The sequence below is a fragment of the Rhinoraja longicauda genome, chromosome 33, assembly GCF_053455715.1.
Source record: "Rhinoraja longicauda isolate Sanriku21f chromosome 33, sRhiLon1.1, whole genome shotgun sequence".
NCBI classification, from domain to species: Eukaryota; Metazoa; Chordata; class Chondrichthyes; order Rajiformes; family Arhynchobatidae; genus Rhinoraja; species Rhinoraja longicauda.
The window spans coordinates 16,801,154-16,821,297 of NC_135985.1; the positions used below are offsets into that span (position 1 = coordinate 16,801,154).

A 20,144-nucleotide genomic window follows, 5' to 3' on the forward strand; every position below is an offset into this window, starting at 1 on the left:
GAGACGAGTAGTGTCCCTGCTGTTCCTTAAAAGTTTGGTAGAAGTGTTATGGAGAGTTTAGTTTTGGAGTCAGTTCACTGAAGCTGGTGAGAGGCAGAGTATGTGCGTTTGTCTAGTCTAAGCATTACAATGGGAGCCTTCTTCCTAAAGGAAAGGAAGCAATAATACAACTTTAATGACTCTCTTGCCATTCTTGTGTCGGCCTTTACTGCAGGGAGTTGGAGGGTTTCCTTCTGCACATCAATCAAAGTTGTACAGTATTTTGACGCTTACAAGGGGCCCTCTTTGGAGCAATATCCTGCACTAGTGAGCAGAATAACAGAGCTAAATCAGCCGCCGATCTGACTGCGTCCCCCCTACCTCTGGCCTGCCTTGTTTATGCAGCGCGGCGTCGCCATGGTTACGTAAGGAGTGCCTCTCGTTGGTGCCATGCGTAGCAGCGTATTGACGAGCAGGGTCGGGCAGACGTGATACCCCCGCCACTGTTTGCACCGGCACTCTGGCCTGGGTGCCCTGGGCCAGGGAAGGGGCCACAGACTCTGAACGCGACGGCTGTCCATTGGAGCCTGGCCCAGTCCAGATACTGGGAAAGAACAAAGTTGCTCGCTGCCTTCTGACGTGTCAAAGCCCCACCGCACTGGGAGTTGGCAGAGATTTTCCCAGTCTGTTTAAATGCATCTGAAGTGCAGTCACTGACGTGTGAAAGTCGACAGTGCGGGAGCCAGTTTGTGCACAGCAAACTCCCAATGATGCCAGTGATGATCCCCAAGGACACTGTGGAAACGTCGTGGCCCATCAGCATTCTACTGCAGGAGCTTTGCATCCACCTGAGTGGATAGGTGGGATTTTATATTGACGTCCCTTCTGTGACGGTGCCTCCCAACGATGGCGCACTTCCTCAGCAGCCCGCTCCCAGCCCAGCGGAGGTCTCCATCTCTGGTCTCTGGAGCTTCGAGATGCAGCGAGGGAACTGGCCCTTCCACCCACCGTCGACCATCGATCTCCTGTGCAGTAGTTCCACGTTACCCCACTTTCACATCCTGAGCACTGGGGAGAATTTGCCGGAGCCCGTTAACCTTCAAACTTGCGCGTCTTTGGATGGTGGGAGGAAATCGGAGAACCCAGCGGTCACAGGGAGAACGTACAAACTCCACTCGGACAGCGGCCGTAGTCGGGGTCAAACGCGGGTGTCTGGCGCTGTCAGGCAGCGGCTCGACTGCTGCACCACCACGTCGCCCTGAACTTGAAACTTGGAAGCGTGAAAGTAGCAGCCAGGGCCCAATCTAACGTAAATAACATGAAGAGGTATGAACTGATGAAACTGCCGACTGCAGTAATCATTTTGGAGTGGGGTTCAGCTTTGTAAATGTTGCGCACTTTCCTTAGATTGGTTCTCACAAAGTGATTTAATTAACAGCGAGTTTCGGGAGATGCGGCAGTCAGCTTTTCCGCAGAGGGATGTTGCCACCAACTGGGCTTATCGAGGGGAAGGTATAATTTGGACTTGAATTGGCTTCATTTCAGAGTAAATCTTCAAATTATACTCTTGTGCCTCCACCAATCCTCGGATCGAGGAGCTTCTCTTCAGAGTTTGTGCTCTCCAAGGTGTCGCTGTGAGCGTTTGTGGACGTCTTGAGGGAGAGCAGGTTGCTAGGCAACCGTTCCAAGAATGCTCCTGCAGACCTCTAACACGGAAAAAGACCCTTCGGCCCAACTGGACCAAGATGCCGCCATCGAAGCTCGTCTCATTTGGCCCGTATCCCTCTACATCGTTCCTATACATGTATCTTTTAAATGCTGTCATTGTGTTTGCCTCAGCTACCTCGTGCAGCGGCAGTAGTAGAGAGCCGAGCCTCGAGCTTCAGATGCCAGCCCATGGGACATGATGCTGAGACATGATGCCCTGGGTGGTTGTGATTTGCGCAGGGCTCTTGTGTGGAATTACTTGGTGATGGGATGCGGGCAGAGCTGGCGATGCTGCTGTTTATTAGTGACAACGTCCTCCACCAGCCTGCCAATGCATCCAGTGACAGAGCTCTATGGCTCCTGTCTCTTCCTGGCCCCCTCTTTGACGGCTCTCCAGATGTGCCACAGATGTTTAGGCGCCGCCTGTAGTTTGGTGGCCTCGTCTTCACTTTCCCTCGGATGCCCTTTTTTGCCGGGGCTCGTGGATAGGTGACAATTCCGGTTTGCACCCTTCTTCAGACTGATTGTGGTTTTGGGGGGGGGTGGGGGTGTTTGGTGATAAAGCTGCAAGAAAGGAGGGGCAAGACAAAGCCTGTTGAGTAATTAGTGATTACACATGACCAAGGTATCCACTTATCACTTGCCAGGTTTTATCAGCCCTTCCTCCCCACAACGCCCCTAACGAAGCCAGTCTGAAGAAGGTTCCCGACACGAAACATCACCTTTCCGTGTTCTCCATAGATGCTGCCTAACCCGCTGAGCTACTCCAGCACTTTGTCCTTTTTCGTTAATCAATATTTGTAGTTCCCTGTGTCTCCCACTTTTATCACTGGTCTGTAAAGGTGTTGGCTCTGGCACCAGGTACACGGCAGACTCATCCCCGCTCTCCACTGGGACAGGGACAGGTAGATGGTGCTCATATCCTCTCCGCTGGCCTGGGTTTGGGCAGGATGTTTCTGAGGCAGGTGACGTGTTGTCATTTCCCAGTACCACAGGCATGTGGCTCTCACACATGATGTTGGCCTCAGTGCTGTTGTGTGTGTGTGTGTGTGTGTGTGTCGTTGTTCAGGCTTTAGTGACGCTCTTACTTGTGTCCCGGGCTCTGTGCTCCACCGTGCTGGCAGCATGTGGAGCTCACAGCATTTTGTAGAGCGTGGTCCTCTCTGTGACGGCCGGCTTCAATACCATGACGCCTGCTTTGGTGCAGTTGCACATCAGTCCAATTTTCCAGCTGAATGTATTGTGTTGGGTTGTTTATTTTGCCTGGTCTTCCAGAGGTGAGGAGAGGATGTGATGCCTCTCAGCAGGTTCTACACATACTTTACCAGTGGACGGTAGCTTTGATGGGGAATTTTTAGATTTAGATTTAGAGATACAGCGCGGAAAGAGGCCCTTCGGCCCACCGAGTCCACGCCGCCCAGCGATCCCCGCACATTAACACTATCCTACACACACTAGGGACAATTTTTACATTTACCCAGTCAATTAACCTACATACCTGCATGTCATTGGAGTGTGGGAGGAAACCGAAGATCTCGGAGAAAACCCACTCAGGTCACGGGGAGAACGTACAAACTCCGTACAGACGCGCCTGTAGTCAGGATCGAACCTGAGTCTCCGGCACTGCATTCGCTGTAAGGCAGCAACTCTACCGCTGCGCCACCATGCCAGGGTTGAAGAAAACCCACATCTTTGCTACAGTTGTGACTTCTGCACTAAATGTGCTGTGATCATCCCTGCAGGTAAACTACAGCTGCAGCTTCTGTTGATTATACAGAGTGAGTTGACACGGCTACAGAACTGCACCTGCCAGGGCTGTCAATTACATTCTTAAGTTTGCGAAGTTTCAATAATAGACAATAGGTGCAGGAGGAGGCCATTCAGCCCTTCGAGCCAGCACTGCCATTCAATGTGATCATGGCTGATCATTCTCAATCAGTACCCCGTTCCTGCCTTCTCCCCATACCCCCTGACTCCGCTATCCTTAAGAGCTCTATCTAGCTCTCTCTTGAATGCATTCAGAGAATTGGCCTCCACTGCCTTCTGAGGCAGAGAATTCCACAGATTCACAACTCTCTGACTGAAAAAGTTTTCCCTCATTTCAGTTCTAAATGGCCTACCCCTTATTCTTAAACTGTGGCCCCTTGTTCTGGACTCCCCCAACATTGGGAACATGTTTCCTGCCTCTAACGTGTCCAACCCCTTTCTTATTTTAAAAAAAAACTTGAAGTCTGAAGAAGGATCCCCACCTGAAACGTTGCCTTTCTGTATTTTCCAGAGATACTGCCTAACCCGCTGAGTTACTCCAGCACTTTGTCTTTTTCTTTTTGTGGTAAACCAGCATCTGCAGTTCCTTGTGGTCAAAGTTTCTTGTCAAATTGTCCTTGACGTTCTGAAAACCGGATGATTGAATTTCATAAAGATTCTGGACTTTGGATCAACACTGCTTCCAGGAAACTGGTGTGCTCATTCTGAGAACAGTTGACTGTCTCTGATAAACACTCCCTCGTGATCTGACAGCACGCCCTTGCTTGCCACAGACAAGTGCAATACCACAGTGGGTATTGTAGTCGGGGAGTTCTGCTTTGCAGAGTTGCTCCACTCATCCAGTACTCACCGACTCCCAGGATAGGCTAACGGTAACGCCAGCAGATTCAATCGGACGGGCCGGTCCAAAGGCGGATCCCCCGATGCATTATTCACGCTCGCTCTACCTTGCTCCTCTCAGCTTGGGGGTTGGATTGTTCCAAAGAGCGGGTGGGATTTGCAACAGAGGCGAGCACATTGTTTTTCATTCAATCCTGTGGATTGGAGGCAAAGTGAGTGGATCACCAATGCATCGAGCAGAGTCGGTGTTGCAACCCTTGGCGATGACTGTGAACGGAGCTGTGTTGGGTTGCCGTGTGGGTGACAAGGGGCAGCTTGTCTACCTGGTTCAACACCTGCCCTCTCCAAGTTTATTTTTATTGTAATTATTATAAATTTAAAAAAACGCACAACAATCTGGATTTAAAAAAAATGCTGCTTGGGGATGAAATACTGCAAGTGTGGCGATGTGGTGAATGTATTTGATAATGTTCCATTAGAGCACATGGTATTGGGGGTAGGGTATTGCCATGGATAGAGAACTGGTTGGCAGACAGGAAGCAAAGAGTAGGAATTAACGGGTCCTTTTCAGAATGGTAGGCAGTGACTAGTGGGGTGCCGCAAGGCTCGGTGCTGGGACCCCAGATTTTTTTTACAATATATATTACCAATTTAGACAAGGAATTTAAGTGTAATATCTCTAAGTTTGTGGATGACACAAAGCTGGGTGGCAGTGTGAGCTGCAAGAAGGAGGCCATGAGGCTGCAGGGTGACTTGGATAGGTTGGGCGACTGGGCAGATGCAGTATAATGTGGATAAATGTGAGGTTATCCACTTTGGTGGCAAGAACAGGAAGGCAGATTATTTTCTGAAAGGTGTCATATTAGGAGAAGGGGAGGTGCAACGAGACCTGGGTGTGCTCGTACATCAGTCACTGAAAGTAAGCATGCAGGTACAGCAGGCAGTGAAGAAAGCCAATGGCATGTTGGCCTTCATTACGAGAGGATTTGAGTTTAGGAGCATGGAGGTCCTACTGCAGTTGTACAGGGCCCAGGTGAGACCTGGAGTATTGTGTGCAAATTTGGTCTCCTAATTTGAGGAAGGAAGGGAGCCACCCCCTCCCCTGACATCAGTCCGAAGGGTCTCGACCCGCAACGTCGCCCATTCCTTCTCTCTGGAGATGCTGCCTGACCTGCTGAGTTACTGCAGCAATTTGTGTCTACCTTCGATTTAAACCAGCATCTGCAGTTATTTTCCTGTACAAGTTTGACCATGTCAGCTTGGCTTCCCAGCATGCTCAACGACTGTTTGATCTCATGAGTAGTGTCTGTATTACCCTGACCTGTGAAGCCATGCCTCTACATCGTGGATTGCCTCTCCATTTGCAATGGTCAACGTTTGAGCTGTGTGGCTGAGCGATCATGTATGAAGCTTGAAATGATTGCCCTTGAATTCTCCGTCGATGCTGTGTTGTGTGGAAGGTGCCCTGTTGTGTATTGACCAGCGTCTGCAGTTCTTTGCTTCTACTGACTAACTGTGGCATTGGGTTGGGGCTTTGACACTGAGTAAACTAGTGGAGTGGGGACACCACGCCTGACTCTATGACATGGAACGCACTTGAGTGGGGAGGGAGGGGCTGAACAAACTCGGGCAGCAATGTGTTCATGAAATAGTCATAGGACTGCTCGAGTAATTTGTTATTCACATGCCTGATGTTTTCAGTGTGAATGGATATCTTTATTGAGCAATTAAGGCTTGGATTGAAAGTGCTTTTTATACATTAATTTGCGGAATATTGGCATCGCTAGCAAAGCTAATTGCCCCTTGAACTGAGTGGCTTCATCATCGAATCAACCTCTGTTATGAGAGTGGACACGTGAGGATGGCTGCTTTGGGCTTGTTGGTCGTTTGTGAACTGGACGGGTGGTTATACTGAATTATACCGAGTTATAATTTACCGAATTATAAAAGGCTTGGATAGAGTGGATGTGGAGAGGATGTTTCCACTAGTGGGAGAGTCTAGGACCAGAGTCTAGAGCCTTGGAATAAAAGGATGTACCTTTAGAAAAGAGATGAGGAGGAATTTCTTTGGCCAGAGGGTGGTGAGTCTGTGGAATTCATTGCCACAGACGACTGAGGTGGCCATTGATGGATATTTTTAAGGTGGAGATTGACAAATTCTTGATTAGTACGGGTGTCAAGGGTTATGGAGAGAAGGCAGGAGAATGGGGTTGGGAGGGAAAAATAGATCAGCCATGATTGAATGGCGGAGTAGACTTGATGGGTCGAGTGGCCTAATTCTGTCTATAACATATGAACCTTTGACAATTTGGTAGCTTCACGGATACTGTTACTGATGCTGGTTTTAAAATTCTGCCATTTAAGTGGATTTAAATTCTTTTTGCGTCTGTACTGGGATTGGAATGTCATACCTGCTGTGTTCCTTCCCCGTAACCCCTTTCACTCGTGCACCTCCTCCAGCGTCACCCCTGCATTCGGGAGCTGTTCACGTGCGTGGGGGGCTGTGCTTTCGCCAAACGTCTGCTCCCTCCCCCTCCCACCCACTCTCCTCTCCCTGCCGTACCACCGACGGAGCCTGCGCAAACGGCTTTCCGCTTGCTTCTGACGGTAGCGGTAGCGCAGCGGTAGAGTTGCTGCTTTACAGCGAATGCAGCGCCGGAGACTTGGGTTCGATCCTGACTACGGGTGCTGCACTGTAAGGAGTTTGTACGTTCTCCCCGTGACCTGCGTGGGTTTTCTCCGAGATCTTCGGTTTCCTCCCACACTCCAAAGACGTACAGGTATGTAGGTTAATTGGCTGGGTAAATGTAAAAATTGTCCCTAGTGGGTGTAGGATAGTGTTAATGTGTGGGGATCGCTGGGTGGCACGGACTTGGAGGGCCGAAAAGGCCTGTTTCCGGCTGTATATATATGATATGATGATGATGATGATGACGGATGATGGAGTGTGCACTTGAAACGATGCTGGGTGACTGACTGCAGCAGATTGTGAAGCAGAGAGGGGTCACTCTGCTCCTGGCCTGTGTTTCCATTCTCTTAATTGTGTATGGATGTATACTGTGCGGAAACAGGTCCTTCGGCCCACTGTGTCTGCACTGACCAGCGGTCCCCGCACATTAACGCTATCCTACACGCATTAGGGAGAATTTACACTTGCACCAAGCCAATTAACCTACAGTTCAGTAAATGTCTTGCTATCCACAGGCACAATCAAGCATATATACGAGTGCAAGAATAGTATTTTCGACTGGGGCAATGCATAACAGCCGTCATGTTTCCACCGCCAACTTGTACCCTTCAAGTTTAGAGTTGTTAGAAATGTCAGTTTTGGCTGTAAAGGTCTGTGGAGCTGGGGGATACACTGGGTTGTGTTTGCAAGGGGCGGTGTAGTCAATGCCCTTCACCGCTGCCGCTCCGATCCACGAGCTTGACCTTTGAAGTGGTGCCTGATCTAATTGAGGCCCAGGCTGTTGCAGGACTCCAGCGGCCTACACCACCGACACCTCGGTCCAGACACGTCGACCGCGAACATTCCCGGTGCCAGTGAGAACGCACAAACTCTTGTACAGACAGCGGCCACGGTCAGGATCAAACCCGGGTATCTGGCGCTGTTAGGCAGCACCTCTACCGCTGCGCCACTGTGCTTATTGGGATCCACTGGATAGTTTGGATTACCTGGGATATACAACTTGTGCGATTTGGCAGCAGGTCCCAGTCTGGTGCAGGTTTATGGGGCTCTTGCTGGGAATCTGCTCCTCCAGGTTGTGGCTGAACAGTCTGCCATGATCACATTGAATGGCGGTGCTGGCTCGAAGGGCTGAATGGCCTACTCCTGCACCTATTGTCTATTGTCTGGTGGGTTGCCTGTGCCCTGAATGGGCATCGAGTGAAAGGTGTGGTGTGCCCCAGTAACTCCTGCCTGAAGTGACTCTGCCTTGATTAGACTTGGCTTTGTGGCAGAAGAAAGCCAAACTCCAAAAGACAACAGTGAAGGCCTAATCATTACAGATCTGTGGTGCTGAGAGAGCTCCCTGAATGTATCTGGCCCCTTCAATCTTGTTTCAATTAAACTTTGAATCATTGTGCTCACAGTGTGGAAAATGTTTAGTTTAAAGAACTTAACCCAATGCAGATGCTAGCCATGGTGAAAACAAAATTAATTGTCGAGTGGGGGTTTTGCTCTGTGAGCAGTGACCAAGGTTTTGGTTTAGTTCTGTTCAGCCTCTGGCTGTGGCTAATTCTGGTAATTGTTGGCCTTTGCCAAGATGGTCTTCAGGGGGAAGGGTGGGCTGCTGCCTTGAACAGCCGGCTGGTTTCCAGGGGATTCGGTGCAGGCGGAAGGGTTGTGTGGCTGCAACAGGGGCCGGTGGGCATTAACACCACACAGTCACTGTTGTGGGGGCATTTGGACAGGCACTTGAATGACCACAGCATGGAGGTATGGAATGAATGCAGGCAGGTGGGGCTAGTACAGTCGACATAGATACGGTGGGCCGCGGCCTGTTACCGTGCTCTCTGTACACCCCTGATATTGAAGTGTGGTCCCCAGGGACAACATTCCTTTCCTGTTGCATCCCTGCAGGTGGGACTAGTGTAGGTGGGACACGTTGGCCAGAAGGGCCTGTTTTCCTTGCTTTGTGACTGACTCTATTTAGGACACCGGGCATTCAGTGGAGGAAGTGCGTGCGTTTCCCCAGTGTAGGTCCCTCACTTTCAGGCCGTTTCAAAGCGTTGCAGCCAATGGACTTATTTTTACCTGTTGATGTTTGGAGAAGTTGGCTTGTTCCTGGTTCTTGTGCAGTCATGGTAATTGCAAGGGAGATGAAAATAACGTGAGGCTAAAGATTCTCCGTTGGTTTACTGAGGCTGGCCCTGATGGAAGGATCTCACTGAGAGGCACATCATCGATTCCTTCCCCCTCCACAGATGCTGCCTGACCTGCTGAGTTCCTCCAGCAGTTTGTTTTTGGTTGCTCCAGGTTCCAGCCTCTGTGGTGTCTTGCCTCTAAGTTTCCAAGGGGTTTGAAGGGTTAGATATTAGGATCCAGTTACCTGGCTGTCAGTATGAAGAGTTCAATAGTCAATAGTCGTTTATTTGTCACATACACATAAATGTGTAGTGAAATGAAACATTACTCGCAGTTGAACAATAAGACCAATAAGAATAATCAATAAAAATGCAATAACACATACAATCACAACTAACACCAAACAAAAAGAAACATCCATCACAGTGAGTCTCCTCCAGCCCCTCCTCACTGTGATGGAAGGCCAAAATGTATTTTTCTCTTCCCTGCCGTCTTCTCCCGCGGTCAGGCTGTTGGAGTTGCCACGTCGGGGCGGTCGGGGCTCCCGATATTGAAGCCCCCGCTGGACAGTGAAAGGTCCACGGCCTATTTCAGGCCGCGCCGGACGGTGAAAGGTCCGCGGCGGGCCGACCCAAGCCCCGCGATTCGGGGCGGGCGAACACGCTGCCTCTGCCGGAGCTCCCGATGTCGGCCCCCATCCAGGGGCCTGCGGGCTTCCGACGTCCACGCGGCCCGCGCCGGAGCCTCCGGAGACGAGTCGCAGCCGCTCACGCAGCATCCGCAGGCAGCCAGCGCCGCAGGTGGTGAGTCCGGGCCGTGGGCTCTGCGAACCAGAGCCCCAGGTGCATGGCCGATGGTAGGCCGCAACGGGAACGGAGACACGACACAGAAACAAAGGTCGCTTCTCCGTTCGGGAGAGAGAATTTTACAGTTCCCGTACCGTCCCCCCCCCCCCCCCCCCCCCAAACATAACATACAAACACTACACCATATTAAAAAAACTACAATTCAGACAAAAACAACAAAAAACACAAAAGACAGACGGACTGCAGGCAAGCCGCAGCTGCGATGGCAGAGTTGACCAGTTAGCACTGAGATGAGGAGTTTGCACCCTGGTCACTCTCTCCCCTCTCCCATCGGGCAATAGTAAAGTGTGACAACGCACACACCTCCACATTCAGGGACAGTTTCTTCCCTTGTTATCAGGCAATTGAACCACCCTACCAACACGAGAGAGAGCAGCCCTGAGCTACTATCTACCTCTTTGGAGACCCTCGGACTATCTTTGATCGGGCATTACTGGACGTTATCATTCACGTTATTCACTTTATCTTATATCTGTACACAGTGGATGGCTCGATTGTAAATATGTAGTCTTTCCGCTGACTGGTTGGCACGCAACAAAAGCTTTTCACTGTACCTCGTGGCAATAAAAAAACTCATGTCACCTGACCCGTGAGGAGACTTCCAAAGAAAAACTGAGGGCTGTGGAGTCTGGTGTCAGATATTCAAGATGGATGGGTTCATTCCCATGAGTAAGACAGCTGGTTTGAGTGGGACAGTGAGGGTCAAGATGGCCGCCAGCAACTCAAATGGTTCAATGTTCTTTATTACTGCGTGCACCAAGGTTCAGTGAAATTCTTATTTTTCTGACAGATCAACGAGATTATTGCCATACGTCTATACAATCCCCGGTGAAGTCCGGGATGCAGAGAGACCCAAGTGTCGTTTGATTTTGGTGCTATTTGGTGTCCCAGCTGCAGCGGGCCATAAAGGGCCATTGCAGCTATTGCCTCCATCCAGTCTCCCCGTGAAACGTCGTCCCGTTCATCGCCCGGCTAACTCAGTCTTTCTGCCCCAGAGGCGCCTCCCGCAGCCAACCCTGAAGGCGTGGATGATAAGATCCCCAACCCTTTGTCCAGTATCCACCGCCATTGCCGACTCTCCACTTCCTCTCCGGTTGCTGGTATTTGGGGGTGAGCAGGGGCCGGGCTCGGAGGTTCTGCTGCGGCCTGCTGTACGGGTATGGCTGAGGCTCGCCGGGACCTCCTGCTGCCCGCGGATCACCGGGAGCTGGTGGAGTTCCCAGTGAGTTTCTCACTGCTGCCCCCACCCCTGGTGGTTCTTGTCATCCAGCGGTTCCTGTGATCCATGCACTCGGTTGCTTTGCAAACTTGCTCCGTCAGTTTATCGGGCATCATCAACAAATACGTGGACAGGACAAGTTTGGAGTGATATGGGCCAAATGTAGGCAGGTGGGATGAGTGTGGCTGGGACATGTTGGCCGGTGTGGGCAAGGGTAATAGTTTTGTGTTCTCCCTGTGACTGCGTGGGTTTTCTCTGCTTTCCTCCACATTCCAAAGATGTATGGGTCTGCAGATTAATTGGCTCCAGTAAAGATAGTAAATTGTCCCTCGTGTGTAGGATGGTGCTAGTGTGTGGGGATCACTGGTCGGTCCGGATTCGGTGGGCTGTGGGGACTGTTTCCATGCTATATCTCTGAAGTCTAAAGGTGACAATTTCTTCAGAAGCCTTCAGTGAATCGCTCGTGATTAGCACCTTTATTGACCGTTTACTACTCTCATGGTGGGACGTGTGTGTGGGTGTGCTTGTGTGTGTGTGCGCATTGGGTCAGATTGTGCTGCGGGGAAGTTAAACTGGTGCCTTTATCTGCTGAGGATGTGGTGATGGTTCCTTGTTTCATTGTGTGACTGAAGACCACAGTTGTTTGCAGTGCTTTCGTTTTTCGTTCTGGAGAGATACGTCAGGTGGGCAAAGCTCTTCTCCATTGCTAGTGTCTGTTGCCTTACCTCTGCTGCTGATCCACTGGAACTCAGAGATTGTTGACTACCTACTGGAGGTGGGATATTAAACCCAGGCGCCATCTATTCTCCCAAATGGATGCAAAAGACACCCGAAACTAGATGTCTACGCTAATCCCAATTGCCTGCCCATATCTATATACTAAAACTCTTGTTTGTTTGTTCCTGAACTACAGCCAAAACGGTTCACGATAGCGTGACAATGTTAGGCCCACCTTACTCACCGTCATCCCTTTGGTGCTAATGGAAGAAGTTTCATTGAAATCGGTGTTATATTTTTTAAGTTATTCACATTTTAAAGTTTAAATCTATCTCCTAGGGAGTGAGGGAGGGGGGGGGGAGGATAAGGGGGAGGGAGGGGAGTGGGGAAGGAGAGAGTGCTGCACCAATGCAGGAGAGGTTTGGGCCCAAGGGGTCCACTTGGTCTAGTCCCTCCTAAACCTTTCCCCCTCACCATGTACCAGACCCAATGTATTTTAAACGCTATTGTGGAACCTGCCTCCATCATCCTTCTGGTACTTTCTTCCATACACCCTTTGCGGCCTGTGTGTGGAAATCGTGACCCTGAGATTCCCTTTAAATCTCTTCCTAAGCCAATGGCCTCCAAATAGATTTGACCCGAAAAGGTGCACCTGATTGTTCTCGCGTTGCTGTGTGTTTTGGGACCTTGCTACGTACAAACAGTTGCTGGTTTTTCCGACAGATCTTCAGTGTGTGAACCTGGTGCTGTGTTACTGCAAAGCCTTCACTGCCCTGAGATCATGGGAAAAATATAGAAGCAAGTCTTTGCCTGTAAATGTTTAATGGGGAATATTAGCTACAAGGAGAGGTTGGATGAACTTGGATTGTTTTCACTGGAACTTCGGAGGCTGAGGGGATGACCTGATAAACGTTTGTAAATGATGAGGGGCATCGAGCCATTGAGGCATCGTCCTCTTTCACGGTGGAACGGTCAAAGACTAGAGGTCATGGGTATAAAGTGAGAGGGAGGAGTATTCGTTTACATACCGAGTACCTAGAACATGCTGCCGAGTGAGGTGGGAGAGGTGGAAACGACAACGAACATTTAAGAGGCATCTTATCTTTAATCAGACTTTATCTTGCACTATGCGGCACGTGTACACAGAGAGCATGTACAAGCTTTATACAGGGTCAGGATTGAACCCAGGTCACGGGAGCTGTGGGGCGGCAGCTCTGCCCGCTGTGCGGTGGCATTTACGACATCTGACACTGGTGGGCTTTGCCAGCATCTCGGCATTTGCAGATGCGTGCAGAGTCACTGCAAGCTGCACTGCAGCAGTTCCACCTGCTGCTCATTCCGCACGGCACCAAGGTTAATGGTTTAGGGCCGTTGTCCGGGAGCGTGCTGAACAAGAGACTACAACCGATTTATTCACAAAATGCTGGAGTAACTCAGCAGGTCAGGCAGCATCTCGGGAGAGAAGGAATGGGTGACGTTTCGGGTCGAGACCCTTCTTCAGTCTGAAGAAGGGTCTCGACCCGAAACGTCACCCATTCCTTCTCTCCCGAGATGCTGCCTGACCTGCTGAGTTACTCCAGCATTTTGTGAATAAATCGATTTGTACCAGCATCTGCAGTTATTTTCTTATAATAAGAGACTACAACCCTTGGAAATCAGAGCTGAGCTGCTCTGTGATGTATACATGCAACAATTTAGTAAAGCTGCTATGTGATGTATACATGCAACAATATGGTAAAGCTGCCCTGCGCATTGCGAAAATACACAGAGTTAAAATGGCGATCTTGTGTCCAGATGTGTCCTGTTTTGGTCTCCGACGTATTGCGTGCTTTTGAGAATGATGCTGAGTAGAACATATCATTAATTGGCGACGAGGATAAACTTGTTTTGAAGTTTTGCCTGGTGACTTGCTGTTGTCGCTACCATGGCTACTTTTAGCTCAATAGGGGAGTTTGATGTTGCACAGGGCGACTGGGTGCAGTACGCCGAGCGCATTGAACATTACTTCCTAGCCAACGACATTACAGATGCGGGAAAGAAGAAGGCCATCTTGCTTTCCGTGTGTGGAGGACCAACGTACAGACTCATCTCAAGTTTACTGGCTCCACAGAAACCTGGGCAAGTTGAATATTCTGAGATTGTGTCAACAGTCACGAATCACGAGGTCCCAAAACCGTCGGTCATCGTCCAGCGTTACAAATTCAACTCTCGTCATCGTCAATCGGGAGAGTCAGTTGCTGATTATGTGGCCGAGTTATGTCACCTCGCTGAACATTGTGCTTATGGTTCGACGCTCAATGAAATGTTACGTGATCATTTGGTGTGTGGGATTGAAGATGACCGCGTTCAGCGTCGATTATTGTCGGAAGCCACGCTGGATTTCGACAAGGCACTCGGTATCGCCACCGCTATGGAGACGGCAGACCGCGACACGGCTGATCTCCGTGACGGGAAACAAAAGCCAAGCCAAGCGATAAACAAAATCACGAAATCAAGGGGGCCTCACAGTAGTCAGCCCAAGCGGGGAACCGTAAGAGGATCTTGGTGTTATCGCTGTGGTGGCTCTCCCCACGCTGACCCGAACGACTGTCCAGCGAAACAGGTGGATTGTTTCAACTGCGGGAACAAAGGGCATTTCTCACGGATGTGCAAGTCGAGTGGGAATAATGCTCAGCGTGGAAAGAAAAACTGCAGAAAAAGCAGTCGGCCGGAAAAACGGCAAAAAGCCACCAACTGACCGAGGAAGGTGATGTGTATGGTCTTTATCATACTAAAAGTGAGAAGAAGTAAGTTACTCCTTTCACTGTGGACATGTGTGTGGGGGGGAAGACTATCCCCATGCAAATTGACACCGGAGCTGGAGTTACGCTTATCAGTGAAGAGACGTGGAAGGACCAGTGGCGAAAAGGTGAAAGGTAACGCCTTCGCGCTAGCACCGTGGTTCTCCGTACTTACACTGGAGAGGAAGTAGAATTGTTGGGAGAATGTTCGGTGCCCGTCTCTCACAACCAGCAAACAGCGACGCTCAAGCTGCTGGTAGCGAAGGGGGCGGGACCAAGCCTACTTGGCCGTGAGTGGTTGAAAGTTCTGCGTCACAACTGGCAGGAGTTGAACCAGGTCAATGTGAACGACCGCCTGCAGAGCCTCCTCTCCAAATACGGTGACCTCTTCAAAGCGGAACTCGGGACGCTCAAGGGCTTCGAAGTCGACATCTACATCGACCCGGATGTACCACCGAAATTCAGCAAGGCTCGACCAGTGCCGCTGGCCCGTCACGTCGATCGCGAATTAGATCGCCTACAGGAGGAGAAAATCATAGAACCCGTTCAACACTCGAAATGGGCGGCACAGATTGTCTCCATTGACAAGGCAGACGGTAGCGTGAGAATCTGCGTAGACTATAGGTTAATGGTGAATACAGCAGCTCGATCTGATACGTATCCGATACCTCGGATTGATGTGCTGTTTACGAAGCTGGTGAAGGGGACTCAGTTCACCAAACATGACCTGTTGCAAAGTGGAGCTGAGCGTTCACGAGGGTTGTCTTCTCTGGGGCAGTCGTGTTGTACTACCACCCCAATGTCGCTCGCAAATGATCGAGGATGTGCATGATGCCCATCCGGGAATTGTGAAGATGAAAGCAATCGCTAGAGGTTGTGTGTGGTGGCCTGGAATCGATAAGGACTTAGAGCACAAAGTCCGAGCGTGTTCAGAATGCCAAATGCATCAGCGGGATCCGCCCAAAGCACCATTGCATTCATGGGAGCATCCTAGTCAACCGTGGTTGCGAGCTCACGTCGATTATGCCGGCCCGGTACAGGGACAGATGTTGCTTGTTCTCATCGACGCATATTCAAAGTGGATTGAAGTGCATATCACACGTGAATCAACCAGTGACGTCACTATCGACAAGCTTCGCTTCGTGTTGGCGACACATGGCCTTCCGCATACACTGGTTTCTGACAACGGCCCATGTTTCGCTAGCGAAAAGTTCGCAAAGTTCATGAAAGCGAATGGCATTCGTCATGTCAAAAGTGCTCCAAACCATCCAGCAACCAATGGTCTCGCAGAGCGCGAACGCCGTGCAGACGGTGAAGGCAGCGCTCCGCAAGATGTCGGGACCGCTGCAAACGCGTGTCGCTCGATTCCTCATCTCGTATAGTTCAACGTCGCAAACTTCTACAACGCAAACGCCGGCTGAAATGCTGATGAAAAGGAAAATTCGCACGCGTTTCCATATCGCGGTGCCAGATGAAAGAGCGACCATTGGTGACAAAACAACTCTCGCAAAAGTTGCACCACGATTCGCACCCAGCTCGAGAATTTGAGGAGGGTGAGAGCGTGCTCGTGCGCAACTACGCGAGAGGGGAGAAATGGGTACCAGGACGCATCGCAAAGAAGCTAGTTCCTGTCTCGTACCAGGTCGAGGTTCACATCAACGGTGTAGAAATCTGGAAACGTCACGCAGACCAGATTCTGAAACGCAAATTCGACTCTCCCGCAACCAACCGATCACGTCACCGGAACCAGGAGCACATTATCTACTCCCTTCACTTCCCCAAAACCTCAACCACTGCACACAAACGTCTTGTGTTTGTGGAGTGTGACCAATTGTTTGCCATTTGAAATCCATCGGCTTATAGTTCAGAGAGGATGGTTGGAGGTGGGATGAGTTGGCCATGATAGCCAGGCTTATTGAGAATTTAGACACACAGTTCTGGAGTAACTCAGAGGGCCAGGCAGCCTCTCTGGTGAAAAAGATGGGTGACGTTTCGGGTTGGAACCCTTCAGAATTCTTGAGCCCAAAGAAGGTTTCCAACCTGAAATGTTACCCATCCTTTTTCTCCAGGGATACTACCTGACCCGCTGCGTTACACCAGCACTTTGTGGCCAGTCTTGGGATTCGGTTCTATTTTGGGAACATGGACCATAGAACATAGCAGCGTACAGGAGCAGGCCCATTGGCCCACGATGTCTGTGCTGAACGCAATGCCAAGACCAACTCTTATCTGCCAGCAAATAATATAAATGTCTGCGATCTTTGTCACACTGGGAATGCCCTGGAGAACCTAATTCACCTCATTTTGAAAAAAAAAAGAAAAGACAATGCTGGAGTAACTCAGCAGGTCAGGCAGCATCTCTGGAGAACATGGATAGGTGCCAATTTAGGTCTTGACCCTTCTTCAGACTGATTGTGGTGGTGGGGAGGGGGGAAGACAGCTGGGGCAGAAGCAGGGCAGGACAAAGGCTGGCAAGTGATAGGTGGAGACAGGTAGGCTTGTATTCCATCCTTCCAGAAGGCCCTTCTACCTGACTGTTGCCATTGTCCTTGGAGGTCATTTATTGGAACTGCTTTCCCTATCCATAAAATACATACTGTGCAAGCATTAATCAGGTGTTTGTATATTTAGACTTTAGAGATACAGCGCGGAAACAGGCATTTCAGCCTTCGTGTCCGCGCCGACCAGTGGTCACCTCGTACACTAGCACTATCCTATACACTAGGGACAATTTACAATTTTACTGGCCAAATTAACTTATAAACCTGTATGTCTTTGGAGTGTGGGAGTAAATCAGAGCACCCTGAGAAAACCCACGTGGACACAGGGAGAACAGACAAACTCCGTACGGACAACACCCATGGTCAGGATTGAACTCTATCACTGTGCTGCCCCTTATCCGATCTCAGTTCCATTTGTTGTCTGCACCAGACTTTGTGTTTCGTCATCTTCAATCTTGTGTGAAGAGACTTCTCTCAAATACTAATCAACCTATTCCTTTTGTTCTCCTCCCTATTCAGACGGAGATCGCAAAAAGATTAAACACCATCTTGGCACAGATCATGCCTTTTCTTTCACAAGAGGTAAGTAAGTGTCCATGCTCGGTTCTTGGGTTATAGCCATGTTGTACGGCACAGTAGCTGTTTGGTTTGGGCTTGCCTTCTGCAGCTGGCCACCTGCACTGAGCAACATCTTGCCCCTGTACTGTGGTGGTCTGAGGTTGAAGAAGGATCTTGGCAGTGGTGTTGAGGAGGGTGCGATAGGCAATGAATGCTTAGAGAGAACAATTAGAGTTTGGGTAGGGCTTGATGATTTCCTGAAGGGACAATTACTCGTCCATGATTGAGACCTCATAACAGGTATAACAGAGCTTTATTTGTCGTTCGGTACCGAAGTACCGAACGAAACTACATAGCAGTCATAGAAAAAAAAAAGAACACAAGACACATAACCCCAACACAAACGTCCATCACAGTGACTCCAAACACCCCCTCACTGTGATGGAGGCAACAAAACTTCCACTCTCTTCCCCACGCCCACGGACAGACAGCTCGTCCCCGACCGACCCGCACAGTCCCCGCACCGGGCGCTGAAACGTCTCGCGGCCGAACCGGGCGATGAAAGGCCCGCGACCAAGCCTTGCGCAGCTAAGTCCCGTGGTCGAGCCGCACCGGGCGATGTCAAGTCCGCAGCCGAGCCACACCAGCGATGTTAAGTCCCGTGGTCGAGCCGCACCAGCGATGAAAAGCCCCGCAGCCGAGCTGCACCGGGCGATGTTAAGTCCAGCGGCCAAGCCGCACCGGGATGTAAAGTCCAGCGGCCAAGCCACACCGGGATGTAAAGTCCAGCGGCCAAGCCGCACCGGGTGATGTAAAGTCCAGCGGCCGAGCCGCAGCGGGCGATGTTAGGCCCCGCAGCCGAGCCGCACCCCGCGTCGTGAGGAAGAGAAAAGTTCCCCCCCCCACCCACACCACCACCCCCTCCCACACATACACAACCAAAAAAAATAAAATAAATATATATATATAAAAACCATCCCAACAAAAACCATCCCAACAAAAACACACAACAAAAAAAGGGGAAAAAAAGACGGACAGACTGCTAGTCAGCCGCTGCCGTTAGGCGCCGCTGCCGTTAGGCGCCGCCACTAAGTCCAATTATGAGGGGCGTGGATAATCTATTGCAGTGTAAACTAGAAGGCCATTGGTTTAATGTGAGAGGGGAAGGGCTTGGAGGAGATCAAAGAGGCATGCTTTTAACATAAAGTATAGGTAAATGGAACAAACTGTCAGAGACGGGTAGAGGTGGGTACAGTTACAATGTTTAAAAGACATTTGGGCAGGTACATGGATAGGGACAGTTGAGAGGGGTATGAAAATGCAAATAGGATGGGCATAGATAGGCTTGTTGGTCGGCACAGGTGAGTTGGAAGGGAGGGTCTGTTTTCATGCTGTGTAGCTCTATGAAACATAAGGTGAGCTCGACAAGTGAGGGCCATTGAAGGAGCTTGACTATTGTGACCAGTGGGGGTGGTGGGCTGGTGGCTTCTTTATGTAACCCAACATCGCCCAATATCAGCACCGGGTAGTTGCTTCTCCCATAGTGAGCTGTGAGGTTAAAAGGAAATCGGCCTGCCTCTGTTTAGACACGCATAAAGAGGCCATTTAGTCCAACTCGCCCTTGCCAACTATTGATTCCTATCTGTGCTCACCCCAGTTACATTCTCAAACCCCTCTAAATCTTTCCTATCCATGTAACTGCCCAAATGTCCTTTAAACATTGTAATTATACCTATCTCTGCCCCCCTCTGACAACTTGTTCCATCTACCCAGCTTTGCATGGACAAACCTGCCTCTTCATAAGTTTTCGGAGCAGAATTAGGCCATTCGACCCATCTAGTCTACTCCACCATTCAATCGTGGCTGATCTATCTTTCCCTCTCAACTCCATTCTGCCTCCATAACCCCTGACACCCGTACTAATCAAGACCCTGTCATTCTCTGCCTTAAACATATCCTTGACTTGGCCTCCACAGCCTTCTGTGGAAATCAATTTCACCGATTCATCACCTTCTGACTAAAGAATTTCCTCCTCGTCTCCTTTCTGAAGGTACGTCCATTTATTCTGAGGCTGCGGCCTCTTAGATCTTGTTTAAATCTTTCCCCTCTCTCCTTGAACCTCTGCTCTTTAGTTCATGCTGCACTGTTGTCCATCCCCTTGACAGTGAGGGTGAGCAGAGATGACTCCCTCCTCCAGTAGGGCGTTTGTGGCGTGTTTGGAATTGCGTTGACTGCCTCCTTCATTTCCACAGCTAGTGGCCCTGATCCAGTGCCCCCTCCAGCCCTCATTGTTTACTGTGGATTGCATGTTACTGTTGTTGCTGGGGGATGAATACGTGTGGATTTGACTCCCAGTGTACCCGCTGAGAAATCTCAATGTAGATTGTGGGCAGCACGGTGGCG

The 20,144-nt window shown here is 50.2% G+C and overlaps 1 protein-coding gene across 7 annotated transcripts in view; it reads left to right on the plus strand.

The window, feature by feature from the left end:
• The window catches only part of LOC144609044 (transducin-like enhancer protein 3), a 69,893-nt gene that overhangs the window by 7,844 nt on the left and 41,905 nt on the right, over positions 1–20,144 (plus strand). For all 7 annotated transcript variants that reach the window (XM_078427380.1, XM_078427382.1, XM_078427381.1 and 4 more), the window contains exon 5: positions 17,703–17,765. In XM_078427380.1, the coding sequence (XP_078283506.1) occupies positions 17,703–17,765 (63 nt within the window). The remainder of the gene's footprint in view (positions 1–17,702; positions 17,766–20,144) is intronic.